At 39.9% G+C, this 20,817-nt stretch overlaps 2 protein-coding genes across 4 annotated transcripts; one reads left to right on the forward strand and one right to left on the reverse strand.

The window, feature by feature from the left end:
* Positions 1-57: 57 nt before the first annotated feature.
* Positions 58-4,596, forward strand: LOC110538369 (cold shock domain-containing protein C2). 2 transcript variants are annotated; one of them, XM_090193487.1, is made up of 4 exons: positions 58-451; positions 1,826-2,177; positions 2,394-2,516; positions 2,734-4,596. In XM_090193487.1, the coding sequence occupies exons 2-4, from the start codon at positions 1,996-1,998 to the stop codon at positions 2,906-2,908; spliced, it is 480 nt and encodes a 159-aa protein (XP_090049613.1). In that variant the 5' UTR covers positions 58-451; positions 1,826-1,995; the 3' UTR covers positions 2,909-4,596. The 2 variants fall into 2 exon arrangements, with proteins under 2 accessions (XP_090049613.1, XP_021480819.1); XM_021625144.3 differs by having other exon boundaries at positions 1,829-2,177.
* Positions 4,355-17,718, reverse strand: LOC110538367 (phosphomannomutase 1). 2 transcript variants are annotated; one of them, XM_021625139.3, is made up of 8 exons: positions 17,310-17,718; positions 15,252-15,369; positions 14,360-14,436; positions 14,043-14,134; positions 10,281-10,380; positions 9,821-9,896; positions 7,495-7,610; positions 4,355-7,149 (listed from the first exon to the last, which is right to left on the reverse strand). In XM_021625139.3, exons 1-8 carry the CDS (start codon positions 17,388-17,390, stop codon positions 7,027-7,029), a joined length of 783 nt encoding a protein of 260 aa, XP_021480814.1. In that variant the 5' UTR covers positions 17,391-17,718; the 3' UTR covers positions 4,355-7,026. The 2 variants fall into 2 exon arrangements, with proteins under 2 accessions (XP_021480814.1, XP_021480813.1); XM_021625138.3 differs by having other exon boundaries at positions 10,281-10,404; positions 17,310-17,716.
* Positions 17,719-20,817: the final 3,099 nt, after the last annotated feature.

The raw sequence follows: 20,817 nt of genomic DNA on the forward strand, positions 1-20,817 counted from the left end.
ATTTTAGTGGGTGTGGAGTTGGTCCTCTAAAGCGCCTAACAACACTTTTGATAAACCATAGAAGCCAGTGTCTTCCAGGCCAAATTAATGTATCATAGTCTGATCTTGATTTTGGTTATTTTTTACTTAAACCATTACATGAAGGAATACATCAGTATGGTTTACAATACGAATACCTAAATGTTTAATGTAATAACTGATTTGACACGTATGAGCATAGCAGTCTTGTTATGCCTACAAATTTTCCGGGAAACAAGCATCACGCCCATTCTCTCAACTACGGTGTGATCTCAGCCAGCGGCAGCTGCGCAGCCTCAACAACACACTGCAGATCAGGGTATTCCGCGACTACGCGTATTTACTGGAGTTATTTATTTAATTGATGTTATATAATGGTAACTGACAAGGCACACACCCGTTCTCTACCGACAAAACGGACTCTAGCAATGCAGTAAGTAGGCCCATGTTTTTTTAAATATAATTGTACGAATATTCAAGTATGGGTATGCCTGCTATTGTTTGGATTGTAGAAAATCTGTGTCGCCTATTCATTAACGTGTGACCGCCTTTTTGACCAAAGTATAGGCTAAAGGAAATGTATGATAATGACAACTGTTGGGTATAGAATACCTTTGACGAGGCTACTCATCCCTATACCGTCTCTGTTTGTGCGCTCGGACTTTTCGAATGTTCTGGAAATGAGGAAAAAGTCGGATGATATGCGTGTTTATTACAAAATAATTTGGCAATGCAAACTGGTCATTCACTTAGCCCGAAATGCACGCCTCCGCAACATGACGAATCATACAATGTTATCAATGTCTCACGTAGAGGGATTTTTCTTGCGATATTTAGACACGTTGAGCCGAGTCAACTGACTATTTCAGATATTTAATTCTGATGTAGACCAGAGAAAGTATCCAGAGATAGACTTCACTGTTTCTCTTTTTTCATTTTTACTTTATAAAAACGGATTCCTCTCGTTCTTTAAACAGTCATTTTTCATTCGCGTGAAAGGATCATCTACTTTTCTAATTTGACCGTTTTGGTGTTACAATGTAGCAGCCCTAATGTTTTGGTTTGTCGTCATTATCCAACGCTTTCCAGTATTGCATGCTGACGTCAGAAACACACGGCTAGCGTTTTGCCAGCAGCTCTGTCGAAAGCGTGCGAGCTGTCAAGAGAACTCTGATTTACTGTAACCTTGATGATGCAGGCAGAGCGAAAGCATGTAACAATCTTAAACCATGCAAAGCCATCTTGGCCTTAGAGTGTGTGCTGTATCCTATCTTATTGTGTGCCCATGCCATCAATATGCTCCACCATGTCTTGGCACACAATGGCTGCTTTATTTATTTATTTATTTTATTTAACCATTTATTTAACTGCTTTTGTTGCAGCTATTCCTAAAGCTGTGCTTTTCTTGAGCTTGAAGGACTTGATACATAATGTAAAGAACAGTCATATATCTAAGTTGAGCCTGTTATTGTTTGTGGGCAGACTTGGGAATGGTTTGCAGTTTAAATGAATGGGATTTGAAAGTAAAAATTGTCTGTAATGAATTGAAAGGCGGCCAGTGTCATTTTTGGTAAAACATTGCCACTAGGCTGATACTCTTAACCAGGGTGTTCGACTAAATGGCTTCATAAGTGTCCAGTAATGTAAATCCAAACATCCATCTTAATATGAAGCTGTTATGAATGATACATAATGTTCTCTGCGGTAGGGATGAACTTAATGAAATCTGTCTTTGTTTCAGTTGTTCCTTCTGGTTCCACTTTTGCCTTTTACTTTTGTTTGTTTTCTTCTCTTTCTTTCTTCACAGCAGGCCCCTTAAGAAACTTGCTGAAACAAACTGACCTGTGTACTCAATAGCAAGATATATTAAAGCAGTGACAGTGAGCAGAAAAACACATAACTGGAGTGTCAGCATCAGGCCAGGTGGTGAAGAACCAGTAGAGTGGTAAGAAGAACGACCTGGCCTGTGACTCATCCATGGCAGACCCCAGCCTGACGTCCCCCTCAGAGGCCCCTCTGCGCTCCCCCCGGGCTGCACCCGTTTCCCTCTCCTTCCCCTTTTTGAGGGAGGGCAGCCGTGTGTGGGAAAGAGGAGTACCACCCCTGCCCCGGTCACTGCCCAGCCCACTGCCCACCAAACGCAACCGCACCTATTCAGCGTAAGCATCTAGATATGCTGCTCATTAATGCGTTTCTGTATTATAATTGGTTTGATAGTGCATGTTTATTATCCTTCACTTTTATGACGTTTATATATACATTCCTTAACTTAGAGAATAACTTATTTCCACAAGCAGTAGCAGAAGGGATATGGTGTTTTGATGTAATGTTTTGTTGAGAGTGGACATGATGCTCTCTCCTCTGTCTCTCATCAGCACGGTGCGGGCCACCTCAGGGCCAGCGTTTAAGGGCGTGTGCAAGAGCTTCTGCAGGTCACAAGGTCATGGCTTCATCCATCCCTCCAATGGCGGAGATGACATCTTTGTTCACATCTCGGAGTGAGTGGCCTTCATCACTACAACAGCCTTCTTTAGCTTGGCAAATTGCTAAAATGAACAGAATGCCCTGTTTTGCACAGCTTTCTATCTCAGAGCAGCAATGTAACATCAGTGTTCAGTGTCAGATAAAATATGGCAAGGTTCAGAGCAAGAACTGACAGCATATTCATATTGTGCAGTAAATGAACATCTAAATCATTAATTCAATCTATTTCAGTATCGAGGGCGAGTATGTCCCAGTAGAAGGAGATGAGGTCACATACAAAGTCTCCCGGATCCCACCCAAAAACCTGAAGATCCAGGCCGTGGAGGTGAAGATTGTTCATCTGAACCCAGGGACGAAGCATGAGACCTGGTCTGGCCAGATCATCAGCCAGCTAGACGAGAGCTAGGCTTCAGCGCTGGCCTGTTTATCTACACTTGGCTACAGGGAGGGCTAGGGTGGGAGGTTGAGGGGTCTGGCTAGGGCAGGCAGGGACGGCCAACTGGTGCTGGAGAGTCTGTCTAAATCAGGTGTGCTAGAGCTGGGCTGAAACAAAACTCTAGATACACTGACTGGCTCCCCAGGACACAAGTTGGCCATCTGTGAACTAGGATGTGGTTGGTACAGACTGGATTGATAAGTCATAAAAGCAAGTAAGGGAGGAGAATATGTTCAACCTGAAGGTACTGAAAATGGGTGAGGGGACAGAGCAGAGTGGTGGAGGAAATAGAATGAGAAATCCGACACCATTTTGAGGAGAAGCATTACTATTGGTATGAAATCAAAAGGAGGTTGGAGAGAAAATAACTGACGAAGGTTTAGAGGTACAGAATTGGAAACGTCTGATTGAGAGAGCAATCGAGAAGGGAGGGAGAGATGGATGTCATGGGAGACAAAAAACGTCTGATTGAGAGAGCAATCGAGAAGGGAGGGAGAGATGATGTCATGGGAGACAAAAAACGTCTGATTGAGAGAGCAATCGAGAAGGGAGGGAGAGATGATGTCATGGGAGACAAAAACGAGCTTGGAAGAATGATTTATATTTTACTGTGAATGGAAAAGCCACTATTAATATTTTCTCGAGGTACACAACCATCTTTGTATTTATATATATTTATTTGATCCTTTTGTTTTGATTTTTTTGTATCCGTTAGTTTTGAGGTTACTGGATTTAAGTTTTGGGTATTGTAGTCAAACAAATGCACTTAAAAACTTGAACTTCCATTCTGAAATACTGCCGAACCGACTACAACTCCTATTAGGCTTTATCATGTGGCAATATGTAGTCCTGTTTGCAAATTGTAACTCACCATGATGGTATGAGAAAATTACTGCAAGGTCTTTGAAACTATTTGAAACTTTTCTATTGTCTGAGAGACACTGTAACACACTGTCAATGGAATTGAAATACATTTTAATGTTTTTGTTTAAGTTTTGATATGATCATTTGATTGTTACTGAACCATTATTCATATTTGTTTCATGTCTGCCTATTATGTTTAGCATTTCTCAATATTTAGGAAATTTCTATGCATATTTATATCCTTCATTCTTAATGTTTTGGGTTGTTTTATTTCATATTTTAGTTTTAGTTAAAATGCTAGGTTTTCCATTGGTCACAGTTCAGAGCATTTTCTGTTACACAAGCCACTGTGGCTATAGTTTACCCTCATTTATTTCTATGTGAGCCTTGAAAGAGCACTAATAACATTTTATGATTCACAATTATGATGGCTTATCTTTTTTTAGTATTTATCTTTGGAGATAAGGGTGTAGGCACACATTAGAATGCCATGCCTATGCCTTAGTTATAATTTCCATCTGTTGTACAAAAAAATAACAAGTCACACTTGGCACAATGATATAAAATAATTTATTACAATGAACATAGTTCAAATTAATACAGTACTCAACAATCACATGATGATTTCACAATTAGTGTATGTCGATCAAACTGTACAAGTGAGTCCACTGGACCTTTGTCATTCAGGAAGGTCTAATGGCCTTTGGCAGAAGGGTGAAGACATCCAGATTATTATATTTGTAGCAGACGGCATTAACCTTTTAATAAAATTTGATTTGATACAACTAAAGGATGTGTACCTGTGAATACTGGGTAGGTAATGTAAAGGCTGTATAAGCCATCTGTGAGATCCATTTCTTAAAGTGGTGCAGACTGAAGTAGTAGGAATAATTTATATGTAATTGCATAGATGAGGTAAGACTTCTCCCTACAGTACCTAAACACTTAGTACCTTTTTTTCTATCTAGATCCTAAAAGGGTTTTTCGGCTGTCCCCATTGAATAACCCTTTTTGGTTCCAGGTTGAACCCTTTCCAAAGAGGGTTCTACATCGAACCCAAAAGAGTTCTAGCTGGAATAAAAAAGGGTTCAACCTGGAACCGAAACAGGTTCTCCTATGAGGATAGCTGAATAACCATTTTGTGTAGAACATCTACACCCCCCTTGGATTTCTTCACATGTTGTGTAACAAAGTGGAATTAAAATTGATTTCATTATAATATTATATATTTTTTTGTCAACAATCTACACAAAATACTCTGTTAAAGTGGATGAAAAAATGTGAACATTTGTTTTTATATGCCTTGATTAGATAAGTATTCACCCCCCCCTGAGTTAATACATGTTAGAAACACATTTGACAGCGATTACAGCTTTGAGTCATCTTGGGTAAGTTTCATAAGAGCTTTGCACACCTGTATTATGCAATATTTTCCCATTATTCAAGCTCTGTCAAGGTGTTGGAGATCATGGCTAGATAGCAATTTTCAAGTCTTGCCATAGATTTCCAAGCAGATTTAAGTCAAAACTGTAACTTGGCCACTCCAGAACATTCATTGTCTCCTTGGTAAGCTACTCCAGTGTATTTTCAGCTTTGTGTTGTAGGTTATTGTCCTGCTGAAAGATGAATTCCTCTCCAAGAGTCTGATGTAAAGCAGACTGAAGCAGATTTTCCTATAGAATTTTGCCTGTGCTTAGCTCCATCCCATTGGTTTTCATCCTGAAAAGCTCCCGTCTTTGCCGATGTCAAGCATACCCATACCATGAAGGCAATTACTCGGTGATGCGTTGTGTTGAATTTGCCCCAAACATAAGGCTTTGCATTTAGGCCAAAAAATACATTCCTTTGCTGTGTTTTTTTTTGCAGTATTACTTTCGTGCCTTGTTGCATGTTTTGGAATATTTTAATTCTGTGTGTTTTTATTATTTTTTATCACTCTGTCATTTAGGTCATTATTGTGGAGTCACTACAATGTTGTTGATCCATCCTCAGTTCTCCCATCTAAGCCACTGAACTCTGTAGTTGTTTTAAAATCCCCAATGGCCTCATACCTAAGCAGTTTCCTTCCTGTCCTGCAGCTCAATTCAGAAGAACGACTGCATCTTTGATGTGTCTGGGTGGTTTAATGCATCATCCACAACTTAATTATTAACTTTACCGTGCTTAAAGATATATTCAATGTCTGATATGTTATTGTTATCTATCTACCAATCACTGCCCTTTATTTCTGAAGCTTTCGGAAAAGCTCTGGGAGGACAGAGCAAGAGGTGGTCATAAAAAAATATAATATCAACCCCCATTATTTCACACAGAGTGAGTCCATATAAATTATGTGATTTGTTAAGCCACATTTGACTTCTGAACTAATTTAGGCTTGCTAAACAAAGGTGGGGAATACTTAAGGAACAATTATATTTGAGTTAAAATTTGTTTTTACATTTGTAAAAATTGACAAACAATTACAATTAAATCTATTTCAATCCCACTTTGTAACGCAACAAAATGTGAAACAAATTCAAGGGGGTGCAGATTTTCTATAGGCGATTAATCTGAAAGTGGACTGGCACAGAGCAAAAAAAAACGATTCTGTTTTGCTCCATTTTGTTCAAAGACAACACTAGTCACTTCCTACATTTACAAAGAAAACAAATGATCCAAAACCCAGTTAGTCAGATAACTGTATCAATATTAGTGCAAAACATAAGTGGGTATTTACATTATATACTCAAAATGTATAGAATTCTTCACATGATATTCACAAAAGAGGATTGTCTTACAGGAGGGCCTATAAGACATTATGGTTCATTTGATGTTACATACAAATACAGGGACACGCTACAAAAACCATTGGGTTGATAGATGTTAAATAATCAGATATTACATTAAAACCTTAAAGAAACACTTAGTCATGATAAAAAACTGAAAACATTAGTACACTTCCTCACATTGTTTGAGCTACCATCCCTTTAAAAAAGCAGATCTGTCCACATCTCATAGTACTTTCCATGGGAGTCCAGCCAATGTGAATAACTGATGATCCCTTTATATGTCCAGTGCTAGTTAAAATAATATTATACAACAACAATGCATTGATTACTTAACAAATCTGTAGTGGTTTACCTCCCATCTCCACCTCTTCTCTTTCAGGTGCTCTTAGTACCTGCCCTGAACAGCAGGGGGAGCCCAGGGGAAGCTGACTGTGAGAGTGCCTGCTGCATGATTTATCACGACTCATTGGCGGGAGCTTTGAAGAAAATCTCTCGACAGTGTCTGGCTGTGTCCTCTGGTGAGTATACTGTGAAACCAATGGTCCGCGGGTCGTTGAAGATCTCATAGTCGTTTCCCCCCTGAACAGAGAGGAATGTAGATACGGCTTTAGAATCTGCTTGTTCACAAATAGGTTTGCACCGACTGCACTTTTCACTCTTGTCGACCTCTTTCCTTGTTTCCTCACTCACTCTTTATCTCTCTCTATGTCTCCGTAAAATAAGTTAAATAAACACAACCATCACAAAGCTCATGCAACATTGTTTCAGGCAGGGGTCAACTCCACTTAGATTGACAACAACAATGATATCTGAACTTTAACCTTTAACATTCAAGCCACAGCACAATCCTACTCTCATTGCTATCTTTAGCCTCAGAGCATTCCCCACCACTGACACGTCCACAAGGTCCTCCCCTTCACTTACAGACGACGTCTCGTTGCCAAAGAAGTAGATAGCGTCCAGGCCCTCCCCCTCCAGCACGTCCAGACAGAGCCTCTTGTCCCAGCCTTCAGGGAACACGTCAAAACTGATGAGACCGCCTGAATAGGGAGGCACAAAAGGGGGAATAATTCAGTCAAATTCAATTGATACATTACAATTTAACATCATGTTACTGAACAGAATATTAGTCCCCCCCCATAAAATAAACCCGGTCATGTTTTAGTGATGATTATTAACGCACTACAACCAGCTCTCTCATGCCATGTCAGGGATATTTGGTTTTGGTTGGTCAATGCACTGATTAGCGAGGATGCCCAATGCATGTAAAATAGGTGTGATATTTCCCCCATTACAGGAACAGCAGCTTTAAGATATTTTTTAATCTGCAACTTCAACCAGTTAATGCTGCACATTTCTCTGCAACAGACTTGGAGCCCAACACATTCTCCCCTCGAAAAGCATGAAGGTTATTAAAAGCCCCAATCACTGTGCTCAGTTCAGTAGAACAGACTTATTTATGCTCTGTGCATCGACTGTGTGATGATGGCTTTGACATACAGTCTGTGTCCAGGGAGGACAGTCTTATTATTGGTGATTATTCACTACTTGGCTGACCTCCATGAGGTCCCTAACAGTATGTGACAGCCATCAGGCTGCCCCATGAAGTGGACTCAGTTCCACAAACACAGCCTGTGGCTGACTCCTTTCTTTTAAATCGCTCTTTCCTTTTCATTCTACAACCAGAGCAGTTAGTCTTTAAATTCTGCTACATATTCAGGTCAACGAGCCGTGAATGTGCACGAAAAGCCCTCAGCAAAGTTTAAATTCTGCTTCTTGCCCATCCCCCCTGCCTTCAGATTCTACTTCATTACCCCCCAGTGTTTAAAGCGGCAATCAGCAGTTGAAGCGATAACAAAGCGCCCTCCTCACCACTGTTTCAGTAAAAGGTGTGGCGATGGGACTGGAGAAATGTAAGCACTCTCAAATTCAAAGGCAGAGCTATGAATGCAAGGACTGACCGTCCATGTTATCAAAAGTATAACTTTAACCATGTTTTCAGGCTATACAGTGTTTGTTTACATTTACTTTGTTTACATACTTTGGAGTAAAACTAGCTTATATTTTGTTTTCTGATTGGGTACGACAGTTGAACTAAGATCATATGGCATTTATAAGTTATATCCTTCAAGAATCAATGGTTACATATCATTAATTTATTCGTCCAGAAATGGATGTAGCAACTGCGGCTTAACCCTAAGGGAAAGCTCACAAATGCAACAGCTAGGGAGGTTTCAGCCAATCAGAGGGTGTATTGGCCACAAACGCCCACATCCTCAGCCCATCCCCCACACAGTTCCTTCCCCGCCCCTGCACCATAAAGGTGAAAGAAAACAGAGCCAGGACAAAGGTGCCTGTATCTGAAGTGACACTGCAATGTCGCCTTTTGAGCTGAGTGACACGGGCAAAAATCTATGGCGTAAGAACAGACAGTGCTGCATAGGCATAAACAGCATTGCATATGTGAAATGTGAACAAACCAAGGCAGGGTAGACGTGCAGATACAGACTGCAATGAGCAAAACACATACATCTTATCCACTAGCCTTCTCATTGGCTCGTTTTATCAGGCTCTGCGGCTGCAGTACAAACAGCCCTCCAACTTGCTCTGCTGCCAGTGCTATTAGCATCAGCTTCCACATCAGCAACCAGAAGGATTCCCAGTTAATATCAGCAATCAGAGGGATTCCCAGGGCAGTCACTCAGTTAGGGTGAAGTAAGGCCGTTAGGATGAAGTAAGGATGAATGTGTGTGTTTGTAACGACTGCTGCTACTGGCCCAAGGCTTTAACAGAGTGCCTTATGAAGACAACAGCCTTATCTCCAGTTGTTTGTGCAGCTGCCTGAATTGTGTACAGTTTCACAGGCCATTAAGTAAGCCCCACACCTCGTTACAGTCAGCAAACACCTAGTCTGACTAACCAGAGGAAAACATCTCTGAACCTCAGAGAGTGGAGCAGGGGAGAGTAATGTTTAATGAAGTTGGGCACAATGTGTCCAGGAGATTGACTACGCATGGCAGATCGTCTTTGTGAACTGGCAGATAGGAAACAACAGCAAGGAAAAGACAGCAAAGGAGCAAGTATATTCAAATCATAACAGGGTTCTATCTGAAAGATAAAAGAGTATTCAAATGTAGATATCACACCATGCACAGATGACATACAAAATAATACTGAAATACAAGACTAGAGGTGCTAATAGTTACACTGATATTCATTCCCAGCTCACATCCTGTGCCAGTTGGCTTACCTCTAGTAAATCTTAGACCCTTCCCAGCAAACTCCTCCTGCAGGGCCGCAACAAACTTCTCCCGGATTTTCTCTCTCTGTGAAGAGGTTAAGGAAAGGGGTCAGGCTTCAGGCCACTAAAGGTTAAGCCTCTCCACATCACCCATCAGACCACCTAGACCATCCATAATGTGTGGCTGTGAAACATCAATGTCTGTTCAGCCATCTTGAAAGCTCAGCATTGTTTTGACTTGTTTACTCTCTTCCTCTTTTAATAGGAGCCAACATAACAGTATAAGAAAACAATCATGCCTGCTTGCACTGTGCAGTGATTTGAGGTTATAAGAGGTTGAAAGCATGACTCAATCAATAACACGAGCTTTGTTTGTTTACTATTCATTTTAAAAAGTTGAGATGTTTTCCTTAGAAGATAATGACTGCTGTTTGGATCATTATTTAGGCACTCTTATACTGTGTAATACCTTGTCAATTTCAGAGAATTCGATTCGCTCCTCAAGTGTGCAGCTCCGGCCAATGGGGGAGATGTTCAGCATTCCGTTGCGGAATTCGATAAAGGTGCCCCTGAGGGCAGAATAGGGCATTAATCTGTAAGAAGAGAAGTTAGTCTGGCTTTGTTGCCATCCATCATACAAAAATTCTAGAGATTCTAGCGTTAAAAGTCAGAATTGGACTTAAGGAAATAAGTAGATACAGATCAATCCTTCTGTCTTAGTCTCTCCCTTAGGAATGCTGACAGAGCCATCATTAGAAGTTAATGAGAAACCCCACGCTTGCTCCGGAAATGTACATGAGAACTATGCACATTTCTCCCGAACAATATGGGAGAAATCTGACTCTTGCGCTTACATGTCAGGACTGTTCTCTTGGTACTTAACCATGTCTCTGGACTTCATACATCTCCTGAAATATGTGGCGTTAAAGACTCTGGTGACTATGGATTCTCGTCCAAGTGTTGTCTGTAACTCCAAATGTTGTAACCCTCGATCTAGACTTGCCATTATCTTGCTGCTTCTTTTGTCTGGAAATGTCCAGTCTAATCCAGGTCCTGACATTCTTACCCCTGTCGAGTTAAGTAGTCAGAGTGGCCTGAAGTTTTTGCATATAAATGTAAGATGTCTTCTGCCGAAGCTTGATTTTGTGAATATATGGATAACAACTGCCGACCCGGATGTATTTATGCTTTCTGAAACTTGGCTTAAAAAATCTATTACAGACAAAAAAATATTGGCATAAATGATTACATTGTTTTTCGTACAGATCGTAAATCTAAGGGTGGTGGTGTTGCTGTAAATGTAAAAGACAAGTTCTCGGTGGTCGTTCTGACCTCTGTTACTAAACCTAAGCAATTTGAATATTTGTCTTCGAACCTAAACCTTGGCTGATCTTTAAATATTGTTGTATCTTGCTGCTATAGACTTCCATCTGCTACTGTTGGCTCTCTGGATTGTATTTTCAAATTGTTATCACAGAGTTTGTCCTGATGGATGATCTGAATCAGGACTGGCTAACATCTAGCTCTGATCAACTTAAAAATCTGTGCAATACCTACAATCTCACTCAGATTGTCAACAGTGTAACTATGTTGAATATAAAATTTCCTCTGAAATCCTCTTTGATTGATTTGATCTTAACCAATACTCCTCATCATTTTAATGCTTCTGGTATTTTTGCAAATGACATAAGTGATCACTGTGCTATTGCCTGTGTGAGAGATGGTAAAATTCCTAAGAAATCTCCATGTGTTATTACGAAAAGAAACTGGAAGCGGTTTGACATTCAAGTTTTTTTACATGATGTATCTAGCATTGAATGGAATAGAATGGAATTAATCCCTGATGTTGAACTAGCCTTTTCTTACTTCCACAACGCATTCCAGGATGTATGCAATAGGCATGCCCCGTTACAAAAATTCAGGATTAAGGGCAGAGAGAACCCTTGGTTTACTAAGGAACTTACAAAAATCATAAGGGAACGAAATGCTTTGTGGGCTAAAGCAAGAGGGACTGGTTTGGCAGATGATTGGATGGCTTTTAAACATCTTTGAAATATGGGTGTGGCTATTATTTGTAAATTGAAAGCAGACCACTACCTGAAATCTACTTCACAAAATGTAAATAATCCATCCAAATGTTGGAGTGCAGAAAAGATACACAGCTTCCTAAACAATTGTTGGTCGACACACAGATTGTAACTCAGAGAACCTCCATTCTGAAATCCTTGAACCATCATTTTTTAGATGCAGGCAGTTTATTTTTAAAGGTCAAAGGTATTATTGAGCCCTCTATAAATTTACCTGACACCCCTGTGCACTCCTTCACCAGGTTCTCCTTTTCATCCTTCTCTGTTTCAGAAGTGTGTAAAGCCCTGAAAGAAATTGATTTAAAAAATCCCCTGGCCCTGATGAAATAGACCCCCGCCTCTTACACCTAGCCGCAGACATCATTGCTCCCCTTTAACATGTATTTTAACCTTATGCTTGATGTTAAGGAAACCCCCAAGTTATGGAAATCTGCTTTTGTACTGCCTCTCCTGAAAGGTGGAGATCCCTCACTACTTGACAACTATTGACCCAAATCAAAATTGTCTGTACTGTCAAAGGTACTGGAGTCCTTAGTTAGTTGGCAGCTAAAGACCTACTTCCAAGAAAACAACATCTTAAATGGAATGCAATCAGGTTTTAGGTCTGGCCACAGCACTGTTTCAGCAACATTGAATGTTTTAAATGACATCCACTGTATTCTTGATTAGAAGTTACATTGTGTGTCTGTTTTTATTGATTTGTCGAAGGCTTTTGACACCGTGGACCATGCTGTGTTAGTGCAAAGTTAAAAATGTTGTGGAATTACTGGTCAAGCTCTAGATTGGTTTATAAATTACCTATCAAATCGTACACAATGTGTAATGGCGGATGGTTGTAAATCCATAGAGGTGTGCTCAGGTGTTCCGCAAGGTTCTATTTTTGGCCCACTGTTGTTCATTTTGTATATAAACAACATTGGGGATCTTATTGAAACAGCAGATGTTCATTTTTATGCAGATGATACTGTTCTTTATTCAAGTGGTAGTAGTTTGTCTTTAGCTTTTGAAAATGCCCAAAGAGCAGGTAACATCATACAACAGAATCTGTATGATTTAAAGCTGATTCTAAATTTGGGTAAAACAAAATGCATGGTATTTTCAAATGCCAGGCATGTTACAAATCATGTCATTGCTACATTGGCTGGACATACTATAGAGCAAGTTAAAGTGTACAAATATTTGGGTGTGTGGGTTGATGATAAGCTGAGCTTCATTGTGCATATAGAGAACATGATAAGGAAGCTCAAGCTGAAAATAGGATTTTATTACCGGCATAAGGCTTGTTTTTCTTTTGAGGCCAGGAAGGAGCTGGTACGATGTACATTACTGTCGGTTTTAGATTTTAGTGATGTTTTATATATATATATCTTAGCCACTACCCTGAGAGCACTTGATTCAGTGTATCATGCAGCCCTTAGGTTCATTACAAATCAGAAACGTCTAACACATCATTGGGATCTCTACAGCGCTGTTGGCTGGTCGTCATTGACCTTGCGTAGGCTTAAACACTGGTATACACTGATTTATAAGGCCATATTGGGTAAAATGCCATTTTATCTCTGTTCTTTTTTAGTCAGGTCAGTAAATAAATATAAATTACGGTCCCATTCTGATTTGCTTCTAACAGTACCAAAAATTAGAACAGGTCATGGTAGAAATAGTTTTAGGTTACTTAGCACCGTGGTCCTGGAATTCTCTCCTGAACATTTTAAAATGTGATGATCTAGTTTTGTTGGTGGAGTTTAAACACTTGATCGATGTATATATCATAGAAGAGTGTAATTGTTTGTAGTCCAGCTGTTTTTAGTCAAGATGTTTGTGTTTTTAATGTAATATGTAATTGTTGTACTGTATGCGTGTTAATAGTTTTGTTTAATGTTGTGTTAGTGTATGTACATAGTTTTGTCTGAAACGTTGTTACCCCTGCTGCTATTGGACCAGGTCTTTCTTGGAAAAGAGATATTATCTCAATGAGAAAAAACCTGTAGAAATAAAGGTAAAATAAAAAATAATAAATTCCTTTCTCCAATGCCTACAGCTGTGATAGACAGGTTGTAGTGGCCATGGGGCCTCTGAATGACTAGGATGGAAAAGGAGCTGAAAGGAAAAGGAGCTGGAAGTAGGTCAGAGGGAGGGAGTCTCACCTTTTCTTAGGCAGCTTGATCAGCCCCATGTAGCTGAGACAGAAGTTAATGAGGTCCTGCAGTAGTTCCTCTCCTATCTGGTTCTGGATGGCCTGTAAGACAGAGGACATAGTTCAAATATTTGAACTGTCTTTTCTTATTAACACAGTGCAGTTTTCTTAAAGGCCCGATCATAACTTTCCCTTCCAATCTTAGCTGAGTACAGTTTACAAGAAAAAAGGTTGTCCCTGCATGTTGTTTACATGGAATCAGGTTTAAATAGCTTGTTAGTGAGCCAAAATATATTCTACTCCTTCCCTCACCTCAGTCACACCCACCTGTTTGGAAAGGAGCTTCCCATCTTTGTACTGCACCGTGCCATTCTCAGCAAACACATAGTCAAACTTCTGTATCACTATAAGAGAAAAAGAGGGCAAATTAGGTAAAAGTGTGTTACTGTGAGAACATTCATAGTAAATAGACAACACAAGCTACCAGCACATAGCCTAAAAAAATCCTCCCCCAACTGGAACACAGGCATGTTGCACCTGGTGCAGCGGGATTATTGGTCATTGTGGATTACCACCTATGTAACACTACCTGGAATAGTCCAGTTTAATCTCTGTCCTGTCCATTCACTGTACACATATCTCACATGGCTAGAGTATCAAAGTACTGAGCATCTCAATCTGTCTTGCATAATGCAGTCTGGGAATGATAAGGATAGAGAACTGTTGATGCAAAAAATGCACTGAAAACAAAACCTTGAATGCACTAGTAGCACTCCCACTTATAACTACTCTATCATTCATTGCTTTACTTTCTTTGCTGCTCTGAGTGATAACTGTCAGTTGTCAGTGTATTGGTGGCCAGTCTCCACTGCTGTGTGTAAACTCCACCACAGGGTCAGTGTGTCAAGGTAACACAGGTACATGAGCAAACATGTAACTCCAACTGGGTCCATGTGCGACCCGGAGCGGAGACATCAGTTATGATGTAGCTGCTTTCGTCTATGTCTGTTATTTATGGACTGATGTCAAATGAGAGTGGGCTGCCAACATGAATGCCCCTAAACTGTCTCTGGTGAATTTCCCTGAAATAATTGAATTACCATGAAAGCGACATCCTTTTGGGGTTTGCAAAGCCCTGTGAGAGAAAGGCAATAATGTGGGTTTGAGGGTGAATATGTGAGACTGAAATGAGACTAAAGTGAGTCTGAGGAGCGCTCACCTTCATCTCCCTCACCCAGTTGCTCTGCGATCTTTGAGTAGTCTGATCCACCCACTATGCCGATCTTCACTTTCCTGCGCAGAGACTGGAAAAACTCATCCAGTGTAGGGTCAATTTTCTGCAGGATGTAAGCACACATGCATGATGCGTACACACAACAAGTGCACACACACACACACACACACGGTCTGTACCTGTTTGTGTTGTCTATCATTGAAAACACCGTTTTAGGGACTCATAATATAAACTGTGACAAGACAGGCCATTTACAGTCCTGAAAACTGCTTTTGTTGTCTGACCACAAAGCAGGAGAATGCTTTTGTTTGTGAGGTTAGGTAGCATAGACAGAGTGAGATTGGCATCTGTCTCTGAAGGAGGAGGAACTTTGATAGTGGTTTATTCATCCTCTTCAGAAATAATCCTATTAAACCAGCTTTCCATCTTGCCAGAGAGACTTGGGCAGATGAATCAGGAAGGGACCGCTTCATGCTCACATGAGGAAACTACATTACATAATATAAGGGCAGTGGGTTTATTCTGCACACGTATGTCTCTGTGACCGACCAACGCCTGCTGAACTGGACACTGCCTACACGGCGGTCATTGAACATTTCTGTACATCACCGGTCCAGACACTGAGACAAGAATACAGATAGACAAAAAAACGATCATATTGTAGGCTGTTACAACAAAGACATCATCTTGTGATGATGGGCAGAGATAAGAGGGATAATCAACATTTTTATCCTCCTGTTTAATTGAATTATTTGAAGACATGGAGAACTGCCTATTTTCACACATGACAATTGCAAAGACATTCATTGGATGCAGCGTTGTGCAACCGAGTTAACCATTTATCAACATATGAATGAGTAATTTTTGTTAAACTACTGAGCATAAGGACATAACTAATAGGCTACCCCCATTATGAATGTCAACATCCTTGATCAAAGTAGTCCAAGTTTTTAGGGTAGGAACTTCATGTGACTCTTTACCCCATGTTCCCAATTTAAGTTGTTTACTATCAGTTATCTGTCTGTTAAAGTTCCAATGCAGCTGTTGTTATCTCAAAATCTGGGTAAAAATTAAGTACCTTAATTGTCAAAAAGAAACAAAAAAGAGCAATTTCTCAAGCAAGAATTTAGCTAGGACTGTCTGAGAGTGGTCTGAGTGGGGAGGGGAAAACGAAAAATTGTGCTGTTATTGGCAGAAAGGTCTGGAAGTCTCTTTCTCATTGGTCTATTAACTAATTTCCTGCCTTGTGATATCACCAGGCATGCCAAAACTCCATCCCACCAAAACAGGTTGAAATTCAAACAGCTGTCTTTTCAAACAGCTCTTACACTAAAAGGGTATTATTAGAATTTTCACAATATTATTCCAACCTAATAGTGTGGCAATATATAAGTAATTGATACTTCATATGGACGGACTTGAAACTTTCAGGAAACAGCAGTTATAGGGTAATTTGAATAAGCATTAGCAGTGTAACAGAGGTCTAGGGTTGACCATCAGCAGGATGCTATATGAAACTTGACATCATACGTGTTGTGCAAGTAGGCAACAGTAGCCTACAGTTGTGTTCTAGTACGGACGGGGGACATAACGTTCTTCCAAATTAATTATATCTCTGCTCCATGGGGCGCGCGCTACTTTTAGTGAAATACAAACTTCAGATGCGAACGAAGACATTTCAGTTTCATTCAAAAGAGTTGGCGGACGACTGCATTTGTAGGCTACAACCACGGGATGAAATAATATATGAAAGCAAGAACTTGGAAGGACAGAAAATGATGCTGTTTGCCTACATTATCAGGAAGTATATCGACAGAAAATAGTAAATCATTACATAGCCTGCAGGAACATTCCAGACCTTGCAGCAGATAAGACATTGACATTATTGCAACAGTTTTGCTCTATCAAGATGGCACGGCAATTGGCAAAGCGCCGTATAATTCTTTAAAAATAGAAAGCCTTGACAAGTTCGACAGCAACATTAGAATAAAGAAAATGACAAACAAAACACAATGGGATAATGAAAAATGTTATTTATCCTACCTCTCTCGGTGGGGTAAGAGTGCCGTCCACGTCAAATAAACACAGAATAGTCCTTTTTGAAGAACCGTTTGATTCATCCATTTCTTATTTTTCAATGATAGTGTTACTAATATGTAAGAGTGACTATTTTCTGATCTAGCCTCTTATGCAAAACAAAGACTACTGTATAGGCTACAATACAGTACACTGTTAAATGTATTGCCTACCACTAGTTGGATTAATAATTTATGCCACGCGGTCTAGTAGATAACGACAAACCATATCCAATGGTTGTTGAACTGTAGCTTATCCTCAGACTGAAGAATAGTTCTGCCACCGTTTTCGATCGAATTCAGAGAATCATCACATGCAGCTCGACACGTCTCAGGTTTATTTTGCAACAGTGTCTCGACTCTCGTAAACTACATGCAAACAGCCAATCGCAGCTTCTATGTTTGATGACGCGAGGTGGGCGTTGGTAAAGATATATAAACATAGAAGTCCATTGCCCCCCATGTCAAATCAAGACTGATTAAGACCCATCTCAACAGTCATTCGACCATTCACCTAGAGGGGAGGACAGTGCTCAGACTGTGCCTAGATATGCTATCGTATAATAAATTCACAGCCCAAGCAATGGAATGATTCCTTACTGCATGTCAGGCCAGCCAAGGCAATGAGAAATGTATGATGAATAACGTTTAGGTGATAGATCCATCAAGTGTTGCTTTAATTACCTCTGTAAAATAGATCCAACTTCCAAGATACACACTCACACTTGGCTCCGTCTGGATAGAGTTGTTGTTCAGGATTACCAGGACGTTTGTGTGTGGTCGCTTTTATTATCAGTAAGTTAGTTGCCCACAAGAGGGCAGGCTAAAACAATATACATGCCGGTGCACTATGGAAGCCAAATGGCATAGTGCAGAATAGCTATATCCCGAAGGAGGTTCTGAGGGCTGTTAGATGGATTTGTCTGTTAAGGGTATCTGTTTACATGAAGACATGATTATAGTCCTGGTCCCTATTAGCACAGATGGCCATTTGTTCTGCGTCACTCCTTAATAAACAGTCCATATTTTGATATTCTAACATCATGAATGGACATGAAAACCATGCATTTCAAATAGATTTCGAAAATATTTCTTATTGTTTCATTGTCGAGAAGGAACCTACAAGTACGCATTTCGTTGGACCACGTGTATCCTGTACATACGACTAATAGAACTTGCAACTAAATTAATTAAAACTTATGTTGTGTGTCTTTTATCCTTCTACCAGTTATCTTGGTATACCCTTGCTCTATATTTAGCTGGTACGCACAAGGCACCTTCATCTAGGAATCAATATCAGAGGCATATTTTATAGAATACGATGGTTTTGTATAACCTCATTCACCACTTTCAAGAGAATGGCTACATAATCATGAACACAGATACTGTGAAGCAGAGACAGGATTACTTACAGCCACAAGTCACAACACACAACTTACAGCATGCCTCAGTGAGTTTACCATTACTCAACTCTCACTTTCCCCTTCATTAAAAATGTGTCAGGGTCCTAGTCGGGGTGACAGTCTGCTTCTGCAGTATCCAGAGCTTTGTATTATCTGTGTTTTTGCTAAATATTTTATTTACAGGACGGACAGAGATAAATAGGGCTGGCTAAAGGAGACAGATGATCACTCAGGCCATAGGTATCCCATCATGAGCCTCAGTCACTGAGAAAAAAAACACTGAGAGACCCTTCAGCGGAACAGGAAATCCTCTGCTTGGAAGTGTGGGCGGTTATTGCTCATAAACACTTTGTGATGCACAACCAATCACTCTATGCAGTAGGCAAGATTGAACTTTTTACACAATTTATGATTTATATTTGAAAATGTGTTCATGTTTTAAGTAGTAGTACTTATATTAAAAATGACTTCTTTCTTATTTATGGTATGCCTACAGGTTTTGTCTGTGTTTGTGTGTGTGAGGAAGCATTTACATAGACAGCCTTTCTACATGTATCTTTTTATAGATGCACTGAAGTGTTCAGTAAAGTCCATATTTCTGAGGAAAACAAAAACATCCATAACAGGCATGTGTCATGCCACTCTGTCCAGTGGCAATCAGAGAGCTTTACAGTCACTATAAAAACAATCTCTTGTTCCTTTAACACATTATTACTCCATTTGCTAATCAACTGGGGTGTTTGAAGACGGAAGCATTATCAGCTCTCTCTCTCTCTCTGTGTTAACGTGACAGAATAACTGTGTTTCCCAAACCAACCCAGTCATTACACTTAGACACATTCCATGTAATATTTATATACGTTTTTACAGCCCCGGTGTCCAGTTCTCCTTCCTGAACACGTCGGTCTACATGTAAGAACGTGTGCAGAGTACATGACTTGAGTAAACAGAACTAACAGCTCATTGCCTCAGAACATGATGGAGTTACTGTCAGAGTTCAAGGTATTGGGGCGAATATGTTTTTATGCCAGAAAGAGATGCACACTCAGAGTAAATACGCTAAGATGTTGACATGGCAACCCTAACAATACACACACACGGCAAGTCATGATGTTCTAATCATTGAGGAGCAAAACAACAGCAATGTGAGAACATGAACAATAACGAGCACGATAATGAATGATACACATGGAGACTGGGCACAATCTTGGAAGGAGGGCAGTAAGGAGGGGTGGAATATAACAACTCGAACACATATGCCAGTCTGGAAAATGTATTATAGTCTAGACTACAGTACACACAGGTTCTGCCACAGAGAAGGCATATTTGTTTCTGCAACCAGTTCTCTTGATTTTACATGAACTATACATGTTTTGGATAATTGAAAATAAAACTGTGTAATAGCCTATAAATGTATGAAAATCTTTCGTTGATATGTCTCTCCAAAATGTGTATATTTCACAAAATGTTGTAGTGTGTGTGCTTTAAAGGGGCAATCCGCAGTTGTTACATCCATTTTTTGGACCTATAAATTAGTAGTATGTACCCATTGGTTCTTGAAGAATATAACTCATAAATAACTCATGAGCTTAGTTCAACTGTCATACCCCATCAGAACCATAAAATATCTGATTGTTTTACTCCAATGTTTGTAAACAGTGTAAATGTTAACATAAATTGCATCGTTTTGATATCATGGATATTTAATTTATTTTTTATTTAACCTTCATTTAACTAGACAAGTCAGTTAAGAAAAATTCTTATTTACAATGATGGCCTACCCCGCCCAAACCCAGACGACGCTGGGCCAATTGTGCGTCGCCTTATAGGACTCCCAATCATGGCCAGATGTGATGCAGCCTGGATAGTCAGACCTTGCATTCATAGCTCTATCTATGAATTTGAGAGTGGTTACATTTCTCCAGCCACGTTACTCAGCTTTTTACCAAAACAGTGGCGGGGAAGCACTTTGTTATTGTTACAACTGCGGATTGACCCTTTAAAGGTATAGCAAACAGTTTTATAGGCTTGCAATCTACCTGCTTTTATAACCGACACATTTATCTGTAGCAC

The sequence above is a fragment of the Oncorhynchus mykiss genome, chromosome 12, assembly GCF_057628025.1.
Source record: "Oncorhynchus mykiss isolate SJ-2025 chromosome 12, ASM5762802v1, whole genome shotgun sequence".
Lineage (NCBI taxonomy): Eukaryota > Metazoa > Chordata > Actinopteri > Salmoniformes > Salmonidae > Oncorhynchus > Oncorhynchus mykiss.